General features: G+C 36.0%; 2 protein-coding genes across 4 annotated transcripts in view; one reads left to right on the forward strand and one right to left on the reverse strand.

Annotated features, from left to right (window-relative positions):
* Nucleotides 1-248: 248 nt before the first annotated feature.
* GUF1 (GUF1 homolog, GTPase) lies at nt 249-15,115 on the forward strand. Of its 3 annotated transcripts, XM_026033550.1 has the most exons (17): nt 249-288; nt 500-611; nt 2,093-2,241; nt 2,435-2,515; nt 3,603-3,671; nt 4,778-4,861; nt 5,159-5,223; nt 5,955-6,158; nt 6,706-6,845; nt 7,936-8,059; nt 8,418-8,550; nt 9,306-9,449; nt 10,491-10,624; nt 12,050-12,151; nt 13,099-13,218; nt 13,942-13,978; nt 14,817-15,115. In XM_026033550.1, the coding sequence occupies exons 9-17, from the start codon at nt 6,740-6,742 to the stop codon at nt 14,952-14,954; spliced, it is 1,038 nt and encodes a 345-aa protein (XP_025889335.1). In that variant the 5' UTR covers nt 249-288; nt 500-611; nt 2,093-2,241; nt 2,435-2,515; nt 3,603-3,671; nt 4,778-4,861; nt 5,159-5,223; nt 5,955-6,158; nt 6,706-6,739; the 3' UTR covers nt 14,955-15,115. The 3 variants fall into 3 exon arrangements, with proteins under 3 accessions (XP_025889335.1, XP_025889336.1, XP_025889337.1); XM_026033551.1 differs by lacking the exons at nt 249-288; nt 6,706-6,845 and having other exon boundaries at nt 498-611; nt 3,594-3,671; XM_026033552.1 differs by lacking the exons at nt 249-288; nt 500-611; nt 2,093-2,241; ... (4 more) ...; nt 5,955-6,158; nt 6,706-6,845 and adding an exon at nt 7,169-7,213.
* A 1,153-nt stretch (nt 15,116-16,268) lies between these two features.
* Nucleotides 16,269-17,739, reverse strand: part of GNPDA2 (glucosamine-6-phosphate deaminase 2) — a 5,858-nt gene continuing 4,387 nt past the window's right edge. The window contains exon 7 of the mRNA XM_026033542.1: nt 16,269-16,545. Coding sequence (XP_025889327.1) covers nt 16,487-16,545 — 59 coding nt within the window. The 3' untranslated portion in view covers nt 16,269-16,486. The remainder of the gene's footprint in view (nt 16,546-17,739) is intronic.

A 17,739-nucleotide genomic window follows, 5' to 3' on the forward strand; every position in this document is an offset into this window, starting at 1 on the left:
GCGTCACTTCGGCCGCGCCGGGGAGAGCGTCACTTCCGCGCCGGGCGGCCCGGGGCGGGAAGCGCCGCGTTGCTCGGTCGACTCCAAGGCCGTTACGGGGCCGTTGGGACCGTTGGTCTCGCGGCCGGTGAGGCCCACGATGCCGCCCGCGAGGCGCCGCGCTGCCGGGCCGTGAGCGCCATGGCGCTGGCGAGCAGGGCGGCGCTGCGCTGGGCCCGGCTCCGCCGCCGCTGCCCGGCGGCCCGGCCGCCCGCGCCCTGCGCGCGGCCCTACAGCGCGCGGCACAGGGTGAGCGCCCGAGCGGCCCCGCGCACCGCCCGCCTGCGGGGCTTCAGCGGGGAGGTGTGAGGAATAGGTGCGCGCCGTCGGGTTTTATAGAATGGCGATGGTAATGCAATCCCGATTGTTCGGAAAAGGACCAAGGCGCTTTTAAGGACTTAGTTATATTTTATGCAGGGACTGTATTCATGGTTTGTGAAAAGGAATTTCTGTTTTTCAGGAAAAAATAGATATTTCTACATATTCTGCTGAAAGTATTAGAAACTTCAGTATTATAGCTCATGTAGACCATGGCAAAAGTACCCTAGCAGACAGACTGTTGGAAATTACGGGTAAGTGTTCTGTTTTCTTTCTTGCTTATATGGAAGGCCAGACCAGGGTTGTGAGAGAAGCTTTTGATAACCTTTCAGGTCATCACCAGTGTGGGACCTTGGGCAGTCTTACTTGATGCTTGTAAGAGGAATGGGTCTTTGCATCCATTCTGGTGTGGGATAGTTTTCCTTTCCTGCTTCAGATTGCTGTTGGTTGGAKCTGTGAGGTCATGAGCTCTCCAGTGATCTGAGGTGGAGAATTTCTCTTCCTTTAAACATCAAAATAACTTTGCACTGGAATTGATTTTTTCCTACTACTTAGTCTTTGGCTTAGATTTAGAAAAAATTTGTAGCCTGTTTGTATAGGAAAATATTATCATAGGATCACAGAATGGTTGAGGGTGGAAGGGATCTCTGGACCTCATCTAGTCTGTTGAAGTAGAGTCACCTAGAACGTGGTGCTCAGGACTGTGTCTAGCAGTGTTTGAATATCTCCAAGGAAGCAGACTCTGTGACTTCCCAGGGCAGCCTGTTCCTGTGCTGCATCACCCTCACTGTAAGGGATTTTTTTTCATCAGGTTCAGACAGAATTTCCTGCGCTTGTGCTTATTGCCCCTTGTCCTACTGCAGGGCACCACTGCAGAGAGTGGGGCCCCGTTCTCCCCTCCCTTTGGATGCTCGCACACATTGACAAGATCCCATGTAAGCCTTCTCTCCTCCAGGCTGAACAGTGTCAGGCCTCTCAGCCTTTCCTCATTGGAGTAATGTTCCAGCCCTTTAATCATTTTCATACCCCTCTGCTACACGACCTGCTCCTGTAGCTCCATGTCTTGTACTGGGGAGTCCAGCACAGGGCGSAGCACCTAAGTTGCAGCTCTTGCAGGGCTGAGTAGAGGGGGAGGCTTCTCTCTCTTGACCTGCTGGCAACTCTCATGCACCCCAGRTTRTGTTTGCCTTCCTGACCACAAGGAYGCATTGCTGGCTCTTGGTCCTCTTGTTGTGTAGCAGGAGCAGAGAACCTTCTCCAGCGACCTGCTTTCCAGCAGGCCCATCTCAGCCTGTATTGGTGCCTGGGGTTGTTTCTGTGTACGTGAAAGTCTCTGCATTTGCCTTTGTTGAGCTTCATGTCCATTTTTCCAGGCTCTTGAGGGCCATATGAATGGCAGCACAGYCCTCTGAATAACCATTATATTTAACTTCATATATAAAAAAATATTTAACAAATACTAAGATGTAAAGAATATTTTTWAAAATGAAAGTTTATCTTGAACTTAATGAGATAGAACAGCTCCATTTGCAGCRACAAGAGCCCCTTGTTCTGGTTAGTGATGTTTTTAATGATTGCTTATTTGGAGGGTTGATATTYGGGTTTTAATTTTATAGCTGTGCTCAAATTGTATAATAATTACTAAATTAAAACTTGTATGGTACGTTTAGTCATAATACTATGCATATATTGGCTAAGATGCTAATGAGGTATTCAAACTGTTTTTTGATCTTAGGAACAATTGCTAAAACTGACCGTAATAAACAAGTGCTGGACAAGCTGCAAGTGGAACGTGAAAGAGGGATTACAGTTAAAGCACAAACTGCATCTCTCTTTTATAGTCATGAAGGAGTAAACTACCTCTTAAATCTCATTGACACACCAGTAAGTTAAGTATAAACTATTTAATTCCACGTACTCACTTCATATTTAAAAATATAGATAAATCACTGTTTCCTGTCGTTGTGATCATTAAATGCTTTATTTTTTTTTTTCTTCAGTAACTGTCTTTTGAATGAAGAAATCTTTGCAATCAACTTAAATGTTCGTAATTTCACATACTTAATTTTCTCCACAGGGCCATGTAGATTTCAGCTATGAAGTGTCACGGTCGCTATCTGCCTGTCAAGGTGTCATACTCGTAGTGGATGCAAATGAGGTGAAGTTCTTAATTTTTTTGTTTGTTTTATATATTATTGTTTTGATTCTTTTATGTTCTTCAATTTTTCCAGCAAGGCTTTTGCTTCTGATCTAGCTCTGTAAAACCATTGTGTTGCAGAATAACAGTAATGACAGTTTAAAAGAGCTATAGACAAATACTTTTGTACTTATAGGTGCTTCAGTTCCATGACATAGAAGTAAAACCAGAGATTAGTCAAGCATTAAATCCTGCTTCCTAAAGAGCATGAAGAATAGGTGGCTGTGGCAGTAATACCCATGCAAGTACCATAAGTTAGTTCATAACTGAAAGGCAGGACTGTGCATTTGACCACACTGTGGGCTGTAACTGGCTATTAGTGTCTCTAATTGTCTTCTGTAATGCAAATTCATCTTGGAAAGTTTAAGCTACAGTGCAACATGAGACTGTCAATAAACTTATTATGGAAATCTGAAAAGTTTTATGCCTACTGGATTAATGGGTTCTGGACTGCCTTTCAGGAATAGCAGGAGAGTTAAGGAGCAAAGTGCTTTTAAGATGACACTGGAAGTTTATGAAACTTAGGACGAAATCTGGGCTAGGAGAGAATTGAAATGGAAGACTCTGGATATCCTTCTCTAAGTATAGTGGTAAAAACATTTTAAAAAAGTTCAGCTAATGGACTGGAATAGGAGTATTAGGGGATCATGGTTTTAAATATGGACATATTTACACAGAGCATATGGAGGATTTTTTTTAATGGTATATTTATGATTAGGTTGTACAACAGTCATATTAAGGTTACTCTTTTTCCATTTGTTTTTCTTAGTGGGAAGATATCTAACTTCCTTTGTTTATGAATGCTTGCTTCTTCTCAACTTGGGAGAAAAGTAAAGCTTTTGGTATTTAATGATAATTACTAGTTGTTCTGTTTATATTCACATTTCGAAAAATGCTGTGATTTTTCTTTTCTTTCTTAAGAGTATGCGCAATCAAATACCATTAATTATTTTTCATTTAGTTAAGTAGTCTTATTTTGTATGATATATAATCTTACTCATTGTATTTTGGCATGTTTAACATTTTTATTGTTTTCTAGGGTATTCAGGCTCAAACAGTGGCAAACTTCTATCTTGCTTTTGAAGCACAGCTTGCAATAATTCCTGTCATAAACAAGGTAATGAAGTTTTAGAATTTTATATTAAATAGCAAATAGTAAATGTATAGTTAATTGACAATAAATGTATCCTCMAGTAGAAGGGTATAATGAAAAAAGAACGTAACTAATATTTAATAAAAACTTTATGTATTTTCTGCCTGCTCCATATTTTAGAGTAAATGATTTGATGAATACACGTAGAAGCATTTTTCTAAAAGCAGCAGTGGGAAATAAAGTATTTGTGGAGTCCACGTAGTTAACTAAGTTCAGAAGCACTGTGTAAACAACATCTTGATAAGGAAGGATGAACCTGTTTTTGTTTGCAAAAATAAAAGTAAGCTTGAAGTGATTAAGGGGTATGTTATGAAAAGCAACTGACTATTGAGCTGAACAGTAGTTCAATAGTGTGTATTTTATGTTGCTAAGAATAAGCTGAAGTCATGGCTTTCCAGGGCCTAAGATGGAGTAGATGTAAAATATGAGTGAGATTCAGGTGATAGAGTTTGGAACCCATAACATCCAACTTGGACAGGCTTTAATTGGAGGAAATAGATTACTATTGCTGCTATTAAGAAGTTCAGATTGGATTGGTCATTGTTTAGCTTAAAGGTGTTTTTTGTAGGGGAGGAAGRGGTCCATGCAAGTTGTACTTGATGTTTGATCCTATAAACAAATCTAGATAGTATTTATGTTTTAAAATTACTTAGTACCTTTATTCAATACCTTCTTTTTACATTGTCTAATGAAACAAACAAAAAAGGGTGTACTTAGTCTTCTTTGCTTGACTTCAAAAAGAATCTTCTCCTAAAACAARTAAGCTACCGGAATTTTTAATGTTAGTCTGTAGCTTAATTTATGAAATTATCATTTGTTCATAGTGAATACTTTCATTCATTATAAACTTGTTAAAAAAAAAAAAAAAACTTTCATGTCCAAATCTCTAGAAATTCTTTGCTTAATTTTAAGCCATCATATTGAAAGTTTTATAAAGATCTTCTGCTGAAAATAGCCAGCATTTGTAAGTAAATGGATATATATTCTGTAACTTGTATTTTTGGATACTATCATGCTGAATGAATCATAAGATGAAGTTGCTGTATGTTTAGTAGTATGTTGTATTATAGATTGACTTGAAGAATGCAGATCCTGAAAGAGTTGAAAAACAAATTGAGAAGCTGTTTGATATCCCTGTAGATGAATGCATAAGGGTAAGATGTTTTAAAGTTTAACATGACTGTTCGTAGCTAATGAAAAATTGTACGCATAGTAAATAAACAGGGTGCTGTCTGTCTTTGATATATGGTACGAAATTCTTTAAAGGTTATTTTCTTCTGGAAGATGAGAATGGAGAAAAAAATTGTCAGCGAAGACATTCTAATATGGCTTGATGATGCATCAGATGAAATTTTCTCATTAGTCTAGTGTTGCAATACGATACGATACTAATAACCACTAAATGAGTGTAAGGTGGTTGTTGTATAAAATAGTTGTTGATCTTGTTTTAGATTTCTGCAAAACAAGGAACAAAYGTTGAAAGAGTTCTACAAAAAGTCATTGAAAAGATCCCACCGTAAGTTGTGTATTTTGGTTACGAAAACTTACAAGGTTAATGAGGAACCAGAGTTGCATTTGTAGAGCACTGTAATGAAGGCAGTCTGACATGAAAGCTGAGAAGTGAGTCACTAAGCATGATACTTTTAAAAATGTTTATATAGCTTCAATTTAGAAACAACTTGTTTTTCACTATAAAAGTCAGTCTTTCAAAATCTGTTGTACTGGTTTTGTAATTACATTGTTACAGTGATATAGATTATTGAAATTTCCTGTTTGACATAAAATATCATATCCTGAACGTTAGAACAGACATTTATCTAGGAACTTCATGCCAAAAGTGCTAAATTTCAGCTCAGTTTCAGTCAGCACATAGCTTTTTTGTATCTTTTCCTCCTGCTAGATAGTGATTGTAGTTAAAAGAACCATAAGGAAAATCCCAAACTGGTTTTACAAGAAGAATTGCAAACGCAAAATATCAGTGTTTTTTTTTTAAAAAACCTTTTGTTGGAGTGTCACTGACTGTGGTTTATTTGTGCAGATATTGCACATAGAAAATATAAAGTAGTAGTAGTAAAACACTGAAGTGAGGTRGTGAGGTATACTCTGGGCTTGTTATGCTGATAATTACTCCATATTGTTGTCTGTAATAACACATAAATGTTTTTTCTTTTTGGGCAGAGAGGGAGAATGGGACTATTGAATTCCATACATGCATCTTAATCTACTGTTTTGCATCTTCTGTGACAGACCCCAATGTAATACTACTGATCCGTTGAAGGCGTTAGTGTTTGACTCTACCTTTGATCACTACCGAGGTGTCATAGCTAATATAGCACTTTTTGGTGGGGAGATTCAGAAAGGGCACAGTATTGTGTCTGCTCACACAAAGAAAAGGTATGAAGTTAATGAAGTAGGAATACTGACTCCAGATGAACAGCCCACACATAAACTGTAAGTAAAATTTTCTTTGAGTAGAGCAAATAATAGATTGGTGTGAGATGTAAAATTTGACACTGTATAACACAAAAGTTAGCTCACCTGTTCAAATTTTACTTTGAGTGATAAAAGGTAGAAGTATGGGCAAGAACCTACGATACATAATAATCATGAGTAACACACCAACCTAGTCTCAGTGCACATGCTATAAGCAGCTCTTTCTAGTGTGGCAGCTGGGAACTCTTCTGGCTTGTGTGTCTTAGGTCCTTGAAGYTCCCCTTAGCACCTGCTTTCAAACTGGGAATAGTACAGACTGGAAGTCCAAAGCTGAATGTATCATTTAATTGTAACAGATGTATAACTACTTCAGTCAACAGATGATTCATCATTTCAGACAAAGTTTTTAAGTTAGAGGAGAAACAACTCAAGTTTGCCATTTGGTTTGTGGATGGGCTTGGGGGGTGTTATTTGAATTTCTGATTGAGTGAATTCAGGTGGGGAAGAATTTTGGTAAAACTGCTAATTACAGGAAGCATCTCCGCATAATGCAAATTTTATTTAGATATGCTGGACAGGTGGGCTACCTGATTGCTGGAATGAAAGAGGTAACGGAAGCCCAAATAGGAGACACACTGTTTATGCATAAACAGCCAGTGGAGCCTTTGCCTGGCTTTAAGTCAGCGAAACCAATGGTCTTTGCAGGTGAGGAGTAAAATGATTAAAAATGGAATCACCTTTATACAAATTTATAATCAAGAGTAAGTACTAAACCTCCTAAAAGAATAAAGAGTATATTAAGAGTGGTGAGGATTAGAATTTTACCTAAGTTAAGCTAGTGGGGCACATGTTTGTAAAACTTTAGCTTTGTAAGTTTTTTTTCTGGTGACTTAACACATAAAACTGATCTGCAATGATTCTTAGTAAATAAAATAAAGTAAATAAAAGACTGACATTTACTTTTAGCTATGATTATTGCTTCTATGGGCACTACAATCTTGATAGCTGGAGAAGAAAGGTTGAGACTTTGAAAAATGAAGTCCATTTTTGCAACTCTTCATCTTGATCACCAGGTTTCTATCATTCTTTTCTTTTAAAAGCTAGCAGCTGTTTCATTTACTTTGCCAAACGTGGTAACCTGCTAAAGGCAATTTTCAAAATAATTTTGTGAAATAATTAAAAGGTTGAGTGGTTCAGTTGAGCTATTGTCGCTATCTTTTGCTTCAGTAATYGCAACAAATACTTTGAAAGATGACTCCATAAAAAAAATCTTTGTATCATTTCTTAAACTTTTCCTGAGGGGATGGATAAAACTCGTAAACACGCTCATGAAGGGTATGCTTACTGTCAGTGAATGTAGAGGGATAGTATCATCCTGTAGATAGGTATCTCATGTCTGTGTGTTCCTCATGTCTGTAGAACAGTCTATTTTTTTTTTCTGAACAAGTAACAAAGTGGAAATGATACAGTAGGATCTATTTTGAGTGCTAATTATACAGACAGGTCTGGTTATTTAAAAAAAAAAACCTAAACATTAGCTGCTTTTATAGTTTTGTATGACACATTCTTACTGCTAGCATTTTTGAAGGAGCATTTGGGGGAAATAGTCTACTTACTCTTTAGCAACAGGCTTACATAGCAGCTCTTGATTACATCTTAAACATAACTTTATCTTTAGGTTCTAAACAAATAAAATAAAAAAATCTTCATGCTAAGAGGTATATTTGAAAATTAAGTGCACACTAAATCAGATAAATCTCTTTATCACATAATTTTTATCTAATTTGTTTGACAGGAATGTATCCTGTAGACCAATCAGAATATAATAATCTCAAAAGTGCTTTGGAAAGACTGACACTGAATGATTCCAGTGTAAGTGTTCATCGTGAGAGCAGCCTTGCTTTAGGAGCTGGGTGGAGGTGAGGCTTTTATGCTACTTTAGTTTTTTAAAATATTTATAAACTGTTAATGCAGGTTTAAGGCAAATTAAAGTTGAATTTATTTTAATTCGAGTTTAGAAACTTTGATTCAAGTTAATGATAGGTAAAGATGGACAGCATGTGAGCCTATATTTGCAGGGAGTATAAAAAGTATTATGATAGTTTCTGAAGACTCCTGCTATTCAACTGTAGGACTTTGACTTGGTCTTTGGGAGATTCTTTGCTATGTTTATTATTGCCAGACCAACAGTGTAAACATATTAGGGAGAAACAACACCCTGAATTTCCAGGGGCTTTGCAAGCACTTTGAAGAACAGATTTTTTTTTTTTTTCCTAGGTTGGGTTTTCTTGGTCTTTTACACATGGAAGTTTTTAATCAACGTTTGGAGCAAGAATATAATATGTCCGTTATCTTGACTGCACCTACTGTTCCATATAAAGCTATTCTTTCATCCGCAAAGTTGATAAAGGTAAGCTAAATTTATTACAGCTTCATGTCAGTGGCTAAAAAAGTTTAAAATCCTTCTATAAGAGACCTACACTTTTAAAAAATATAGTAGTTCTTTATTTTAACGTGAACATTGGAATCACTGTTATTTAACATTCTTTAAATATTCTATCTTAATTTTACTTCCCACTTTTACCTTCTAGCATTGTTTTAATGAATTTCACCTGTCCTTGAAAAGAAGTGAAAAAGAGAATAATGCACATTGAGCTGAATTCCCCGCAAGTGAAATAATACTTCCAGACTGACTTTGCCATGTCAGAATCCATGGATGTTTTCAGGCGTGATTTAAAGTGGTGCTGTAGATGGTGGCAGGGGTAGGTGGAGGAAAGTCAGGCAAATCATGGTCAAACAGCCTGTATTTTCACCATACTGCAGAGAAACCATTTTTTCCAGTTCTTTTTTGCAAGTAATGATGATGGATTTAGATGACATATTGACAACATCAACATATATTGATTAGAGATTTTTTTTTTTCTTTCTTAYGTGGGAGCCTGTTTTGAAGATCAGTCTTGGAATAAATTTGGGTTGTATAACTCACAGGTGTTCTTAAACAACTGAAAAAAATAGAGCATTTTAAAATGTTGTGTTTATCTGCCTCAGTGTGTCTCTCTGGCTCCATCTCCCTGCGTTTTTTTCCCCCTGAMTTTGTGATTCTGTATGATTCTTTTTAAAAATCAGTGTGTTTGTTTGTTTGTTTTTGTTTTTTTAACTTCTCAGGAGTATGGTAGAGAGGAGATTACTATTGTCAGCCCTGCTCAGTTTCCTGATAAGCTGTCAGTATCTGAATATTTGGAGCCAACAGTTCTCGGCACTATYGTAACACCTCAAATATATATTGGGAAAATAATTGCTCTGTGTCAGGTTGGTATAGAGTTTCAGTTTTGTCAACTGTATTTTTAAGTTCTTTATAATAAATAATAGTAAAGATATTAGGTAGTGAGACATTAAATATCAGTGAAGTGTATCTTTGGATAGTAATTATTAAATACACTTCTTGAAGGAGAATAAGTACTTTAAGCTTGCATGTAAAATTCCTTTTCAACTACAAAATGCTTATGCTAAAAGTTGCCGGTCAAACTCGGTGACAATAGAAGACTTGCTCCAACATCCTGCAGTAGAAAAGTGTATAGCTGGCTTTGATTTCCTGAGGAATCAAAAATGCAGAATCTGCAGCAGAAGAATAAGATCTATTAGTCTGTATAAGTAAATTCACCTTAGTTTGTACAAGTAAATTCACCTGAATGTGACTTCTGTGCGTATTTTGCTGAGGTTTTATACACATTTTCAGTACTTCACTGAAGTACATTTAGAATGGTGGTGGGCAAAAATGTACCCTAAGTGCATCTGAATTAATTTGAAGTGAAAAAGTTTTTCAAATGCCATAAGTAGGTTCTTAAACTTCCTTTGCAATATCTTTTTGTAACTGTTAGCTGTAGTATTTCAAGGTATGTAATACAAAACAATGCTGTACTTATAAGTCAGCTAATAGATGCGTAACATGTATTAAAAAGAATTAAAAAAAAAAAAAATTAAGAACATGCTGCTGGCAGGAGGGGAGATGAGCCTGCCGGGGCTAGTGCATAATACCCTGCAGAAAGCCTCATTTCAGGAAGTGAGTTTTTGAYCGTAACACCTGTACACATAAAAGGCAGCACTGAGCAGAAGCTGGTAAGGATTTCAGAAATTCAGCTTTTGAGAAGAGATATATTTGAACTACTTATCTAGTTAAATTGCAACAATTTCTTTAATTATTATTTTGTCACTCCTTATTTGCTCTGGGACCTAATCAAACTAACATGTCACCCTGAGGCTTTAGGGACTGCAGTTTTCTAGTGTAACTGGATAGCTGTTTATTTTGTTATATTTCTGTCCAGGGGAGTTGAAACATTTTTATTTGTCTAGGGTCGCAGGGCAGTCCAGAAGGATATAGTGTACATTGATGAAAACAGGGTTATGCTGAAATACCTCTTTCCATTGAATGAAATAGTGTTGGATTTTTATGATGCTCTTAAATCTCTGTCTTCTGGTTATGCAAGGTAACTACAACTTCTTTTTCTCTMCTCCCCCAAGGCAGGGTAATTTAAAAAAAATAAAAAGTCTTTGAGTAGAAGACCTAGAAAGGCACAAGGAAAGAATACTGGTGCTGCAAACCCGGTCCTCTTTCACCGTTAGTAAATTAGAATCACTGAGAACCATTGAATATGAGTCACATGCATCACATTTAATCATCTTTCTCTTGTCAGGCTTGTGTTTTTCAGGTGTGCCATGTAAGCTTGCACTTGCTAACCTAGATGAGTCACATTTTTCTGATGTGAGAAGGGACGTTGGTTAATTTAAAAAAAAAAAAATCCTGAAAAACAATACTTCTGTGTTAATTATGTCTCGTGCACGATTTCTGCAAATTCTGATACTAGAATAATACTCAGCTGTTTGCCAAGAGCCTTTCAATTTAACTGAAGAGAAAATGTTGCAAGGCAAATAGGCTTGCATCACATGAGTCTCAAGGGCTCTTACAAATCTTAGGTGCAGAGATCTTGTTAGTAAGATACATTATGTTTTGACAGGAGTAACTGCATTTTCTATTTTATAAAATTAAATTTTATTTTTTATTATATAAATATTTTATATTTCTATTTTATAATTTTATATTTTCTATTTTATAAGTAACAAATGTTTTTAAATGACAGAACTTCATTTTATTCTCTGATTGCTTAAAGACACCTTATGAGGTCAGGGAAATCTACCGTTTGGTAGAGATCTCCTTCAAACAACTGTCCAAGAATTATGCTGGATTTCATTTTATTTAGGTGTTAGCTTTTTTTCAGATCTGACTATACGTGATAGCATTGGCATTCCTCACCTTTATACTTACATATAAGATACACATAATCTAAAATACAACTCTGCATTTCTATTTTAAGAATACTGTGGCAGCTGACGCACAGATAACRTGGCTTGGAAGAAGGGGGTTGGAAATGCAGAGAGAAACGTGGTTGTTGGGGTAATGTGGGTTATATAAACAGTCTGGCAAATGGGAGGATGAAAAGAAAAGTCTAGTGTAGGCGCTTGATTCCCACAAAGCTCTGTTGAGTTTTAATGAACTGAAATGAACTGAAGGGAGAAGCTTCTTTGTATTTTGATAAACTCTTAGGGAGTGCAGCATGAATGTAGATTCTTAATAGACTTATCCTGCCAAGTAGCTGGAATATGGCATGGAGGATGTCTTCTGCTGCTTGGAGCGARGATTATTTGTGCAGTAAATTGCTCCTCCAGTGTTGAAGAAGGGTGCCAAACTGGAGGAGCAACAGTTAAGAAACTTTTTTAAAACTGTGCTCCTACTTTAATAAAAATTAAAGTGTTTTATTAAAAAGTGTGTACAAAACTTAAAATATCCAGAACAAAAAATGCAGAATATAATTTTCACAGACTCTCCATTAACTTTTAAATTGTTTTTCTTTTAGTTTTGATTATGAGGATGCAGGATACCAGGCAACAGACCTTATCAAAATGGACATTCTCATAAATGGAAATSCAGTTGAAGAACTGGCTACTATTATACACAAGTAGGTGGACTGTTTTCTTTAGTTCAAATAATTAYAGACTTGTTAATACAAGAGAATATCCATGCAATACAGTGAAAACATATATCTTACGATGAATGTATTTGAAAACAGCTTTGAAGATTTTACGACATGACCACTTTTGGACAYGATCTGAAAAAGAGAGGCATTTTATAATTAGGGTGGAGTTAGAGACTATGTTTCAGTTAAATCTCAAAAATCTTCTGCTTGCCATTCTTAATTTAAATACTAGATAAAGTGTATCTATAACAATGAGTGGGGGAAGAAAATACAAAATGCCAATCTTCTGAATTGCTGGCAGGTTGAAGACAGACCAGTCTTGCAGATGCCAGATTTATCATTTATAGGCTTTTATTTACTATTGAAAAACTAAAATATGTTTGCTGTTGTGTTGTTGCCACACAGACTAYCAAGAGAATGGAAGTAGTAGCAGTCATGTATTGCTACATGAATGCAATCTTTTGAGAGAGAGAGATGAGACAGTTTTTTTCTCTTTTCAGATTCTAAAGTATGTTCAGTTGTTGAATGTCTTACTTTGATTAGCAGATTACACTTTAGAAAATTGTTTAAAGAAAAATGTTTTTGTAATCTTTTTATAATTTGTACATTTTCTGACCTATTATGACCTTGACATTCTAGTTTAAAATAGCAGTTGAAATTGACTGTAATCAGTATGTCTTCAGTATGAGAGACAATTTCTATTACGTAGTATGAATATTTAAAATTTTCCTGGAGATGTTAATGTAACCTTACTCTCTGTTTTATAAAGTGGGTAGCATGAAGTAATCATGTCRGAGATACAAAATTATGATCTAACAACCTTAACATTTGAGTTGAAAAGATGATAAAATCATTTTCTCCCTGTGGTCTGCAGCTATATATGAGGTTGTGTTGCTCCTTCTAAACGCGCTCTTGACTTTCTCTTTCAGGGAGAAGGCATATGCCACTGGGAAGTTCATTTGTGAACGTTTAAAAGATGCTATACCTAGACAGTTGTTTGAAATAGCCATCCAGGCTGCTATTGGCAAGAAAATCATTGCAAGAGAAACGTAAGTGGAACCACTTTACCCTTACCTTTACCCTTCTGTAAGATTAACCGAAAATAAATTAAATTGTTTGCAGTCAGCACTGCACTTAATGGATGGAGTATAACTTGCAGTATGGATGGAGTATAACTTSCAGTAGCCGTATGTCCACTTCCCTKTTTTGGCTGTAGAAAAAGTTTCTCACCAACGGAAATAAAAAAACTATTTGAAGAACAGTTGAGTCTCTGAAACAGTCAGCCAGAAAAAAAAAAATCCCAAAAACCCTGAACAGTGCAGTTTCAAGGAAAATGTGTTGCAAGCTCAGCACACACATGCACRATTATTTCTTAGCAGTAGCACTTCCTTTAGAACAAGCAATTTCCTTAWCTGTTTTTGTGCTGTATTTGGGCTGTTATAGAATCACAGAATATTCAAGGTTGGAAGGGACCTCTAGAGATCATCTAGTCCAACCTTCCTGCTCAAGCAGGCACACCTAGAGCATGTGGCACAGGGYGGCATCCAGGCGGGTTTTGAAGACAGTTACAGTTGAAACAGAATTTAAACTTCTTTCTACAACTGAGAAATTTTTTTTAGGCATTTGGTTTTTATATCCAAAATTAAAATGTGTCATGACAATGTATCTTAAAACAGTAGAAAAACAAAGTTTAGCATTTTGACAACTCGGTATTTAGCATTATTATAYAAGAGATGCACCACTGATGACATGCACTGTGTTCTATTTTACAGGCTGAAAGCTTACAGAAAAAATGTTGTGGCAAAATGCGTAGGTATCTTTTGAGGTTTCTAGCSTATGCAAACCTGATAGTCTTGCTAATGTGATAGGTGTGTCTTTATATACAAATCAAAGTTGCCTGTACTTCTAAACATCAGTAATATTATCAGATACTCTTTAAGCTTTTATTTTAAAACAATTCTTACAGCATGCAGCAGCTGTAGGTTACAAATGTGGATCTGAAGAAGTAATGGCTTTTTCAAAGCTGCACTCTTACAGCGTGCTGAAGAGGGAGCATGTGTTCACTCCTGTCTCCTCCCCAACTTCTAATAGTTGTGTACATAAAGTGTGTGTATGTACACACACACACACACATATATTATATATATATAACAGTGTATGTAACTCCACATCATCTCTAAATTATTTTTCAGGCTTTATGAARATGTTTCTCTAGATACCGCTTAATCATGACAGTGTCTTAAAAAATGCAATACTTGAATACTGGACAGAACTGTATGAAAAATAGACAAAATGACTAAGAAGTATATCTAAATTAGAAGCAGTATCGTCATTCTACACTGCCCCAGTGTATCTGATGTGGCCTCAGGATGCTGTTCTAAAAGAATTTGGATCTCCTGTAGGTTGATTGAAATATCAGACAGGCTTATGGTAATTTATATGTAGGTAACTGGGTCTACCTTTAATTGTCCAAATAAAACTGCTGTCATTGTTCTTAAGTAGTAGTGTTTGGGGGAAGCTAGATTTTCTTATATTGTGAATATAACTACTCTTTTGGAGCAATTCTTTTCTAATGTCCTTGAACTTACGTTAGTGGGAGGTAGTGCATTTGCATTTAAACTTAGTATTTTCTTCTTCCTTTTTGCAGTATGGTGGAGACATTACAAGAAAAATGAAGCTTTTAAAGAGGCAGGCAGAGGGAAAGAAGCTGATGAGAAAACTTGGCAATGTGGAAGTACCAAAAGATGCCTTTATACGTGTTTTAAAAAGGCAGCCTGACAAATAGATCAGCAACATGCAGTTGACTGTTTTCTCAGTTTGCTTGGCAGTACCACAGTGAGTTAATATCTTTTATCTCTGGGAGAGGGAACAAGTGTGACTTTAAAGGGGTGCAAATTAAACAAAATGGCTAAAATGTACAGCTCTTTGTAAATCATGAAATTAAAGATCTTATTTAACATTACTGATTCTGAAACTATTTATTGCAGCTCCACAGAAGTTCTGTATTCTCAGGAAAACACTAAATGAAGAAGTAATTCTTACTGTCATAAAAAAATCTCCCAAGTCACAGCTATGTTTTTTTTTCCCTTTCAAACATGTTTTAAAGGCTGACTGAATTAAAATAGCATTTTTTTATGTAACATGCAGAGGTAAGAGGCTGAACTAGCAGTTGGGGTTTTTACCCTAGAATCTCTAACTGAAGACACATTATAGGCACAATAAGCTTGATGACAGAAGCTAGTTAGAGAACAATTGAGATACTCACAGAGGCAGATACAGTTCTAGACCCCTTCAAAACGGGGTATGTTAATGCAGCAGAATTGCAAGGGTAGCATCTGCCTTTTGCATATGGAAATTAAAATAATTATGAAAGACTGCAGCTTTGTTTTCTTTGAGAGAGCAAAAGAAATAAATAACATTCCTTAACTACTCAGTGTTTATAATGACACAGTGAGATAAAGTGCTTCAGAGAAGTTGTCTTTAATGCATCATCATTTAAACTTACAGACATTAACCTTCTGTAAATTAACTTATTTGCAGGCAGATAATATGAACAATACAATTAAACCTGTCTACCTTCAAAAAGGAACACTTAGATTTCTTATGTATAAAGCTCAAATACCAAAAAATATAAAAATCCTAAAGTAACTTGAAATAGATCAGAAGAAAAAGTGGCAAAAGTTTAGCATTTGTAACTGGTATAGATTGTTATAATACTTTGAAGGATCAGGTGCATTTTTAGGCACTGTTTCAAAATCTTACTTGCCTAAAATACATAGTAGGACTTGATCTACCCAAAACTATTTGCACAAGATAATTTAAGGCAACCACGTGCAAAAGCTCAGTGTGCATTTGATACATGTAAACAGAACATTTCATAGTAAAAGATTTGTGCAGCTATGGCCAAAGACCAAAACCATTCTGCCTAGTACACAAATGTCAAGTGTAGTTGCACTAACAGAGCCTTTAAAAAAAAACTGAAAATAAAGTATCATTCTCTAATACAGAGATCACATCTACATCTGCTTCTGCTAAATGAGTGCTCAGCTGCTTCCCCCCCCCCCCCATGCAGTCTTCAGTAAGTTTATTCTGTTCCATTTAGTTACTGTAACRGCCAAAGACAGAGTTCCAAGTGTTAAAACAGTGTACAACAACTAGATATGGAATGTGCATATACAGAGATTGGACCTTTAAAAAAATACAGTACCTAGGATTCCCCATTTTAGCCAGTTTTCAGCATATTGCATAGCAGTAAATTCATCTGCTACCTAAAAATGTTGCTGTTCACCCACATGGAGTTCCTCCTCAATTCTTCCTTCAGTTTCCTTTCATACTGTACAGTGGGTCCACAAGTTTATTGTGCACATGCATTAAACCTTAGGGGGAAAGCAACAATGCCAGCTTTACATTAGTCATAACACACTTTCAACAAGTTTTTCTATCCACATTTTTATTTGTGGAGTTTACTTCAAGTACACATCTCAAACAGTTCACTAAAAAGGTGGACTGACTCTTCAAAGAACTTAATTACTTTGTTCTTAAAGTTAGCGTTATTCCTACATCACCCAAATGTTGACTGCTTCAGGAGAAACTGATGAGGGATGCAAAATGCATCCCAGAACAGCCTATCCCACAGCAAACTAGGCAAAGAACAGACCTCGAGTATTTCCAAATAAATTAAGAGAATGCATGACAGAATGCATGACAGAAATTCACTTTTCCTTTATATTAAGGCAAAAACTGAAAAGTAGCAAAGTAAAAATTCCATTGCTGCATAATTTGTAATAAAAATCAGATTATTAATAGATAACAGTTCTAACATTCTAGCATTATGGTGTTACTATCTTTGTAATTGCTRTATTTCTGTTCCTAGACAATAGTCTAGATATTTTTAGTTATTTTAAGGCAGATTCAGAACTTCRTATCTTAGCAGATTTACTGTTTTGCTCATTTATAAGTCACCGTAACGTAAAAGAGATCAAGAAGGTGCAGTGCTCTTTTTATGCTGAAGTTGATCTAGTAAAAGTGTTACCTACATTTGTTTTTTTAGCCATTTAGCCACCTCATGCCACCTTAATGACTAACAGCAGTAATTAATCCACGTTCAGTATTCTGCAAATTAAGAGTTAAGCAAAACACAAAACTAAAAAATGATTTCTACAGTTACACAATGTAAATATTATGTGATATTAAAGGAAGAACAGAGATTTTTTTAGAAACCCTGAAACTCAAGTTTGGTAGTAGAGCACCTCCCAGAGATTATTGGGTAGCCAGGAATGCATCAGKGCATCATGTGGCAAATTTACCGTCACTGTAGCAACAATAAATTTCAATATTTAACTATATAATCTGATGTTATTTAAGTGACCATACCAGGCAGTATCTGTTCCCAATCTATTTACAAAATAGTTAAAAATGTAAGGTAAAATTACCCTTAAAAATGCAGGTATTATTTGCTTTCCAATAAGTGATACATTTTATCCTACTGAACAGTGGCTTTTTTTTTTTCTCTCCTTTCCAAGGTAATGCCTTAGCTTCAAGTTTTTGCCTTCAAGTTTTTTTTTTTTTTT

The sequence above is a fragment of the Nothoprocta perdicaria genome, unplaced genomic scaffold, assembly GCF_003342845.1.
Source record: "Nothoprocta perdicaria isolate Ctin4 unplaced genomic scaffold, notPer1 scaffold_13, whole genome shotgun sequence".
NCBI lineage: Eukaryota > Metazoa > Chordata > Aves > Tinamiformes > Tinamidae > Nothoprocta > Nothoprocta perdicaria.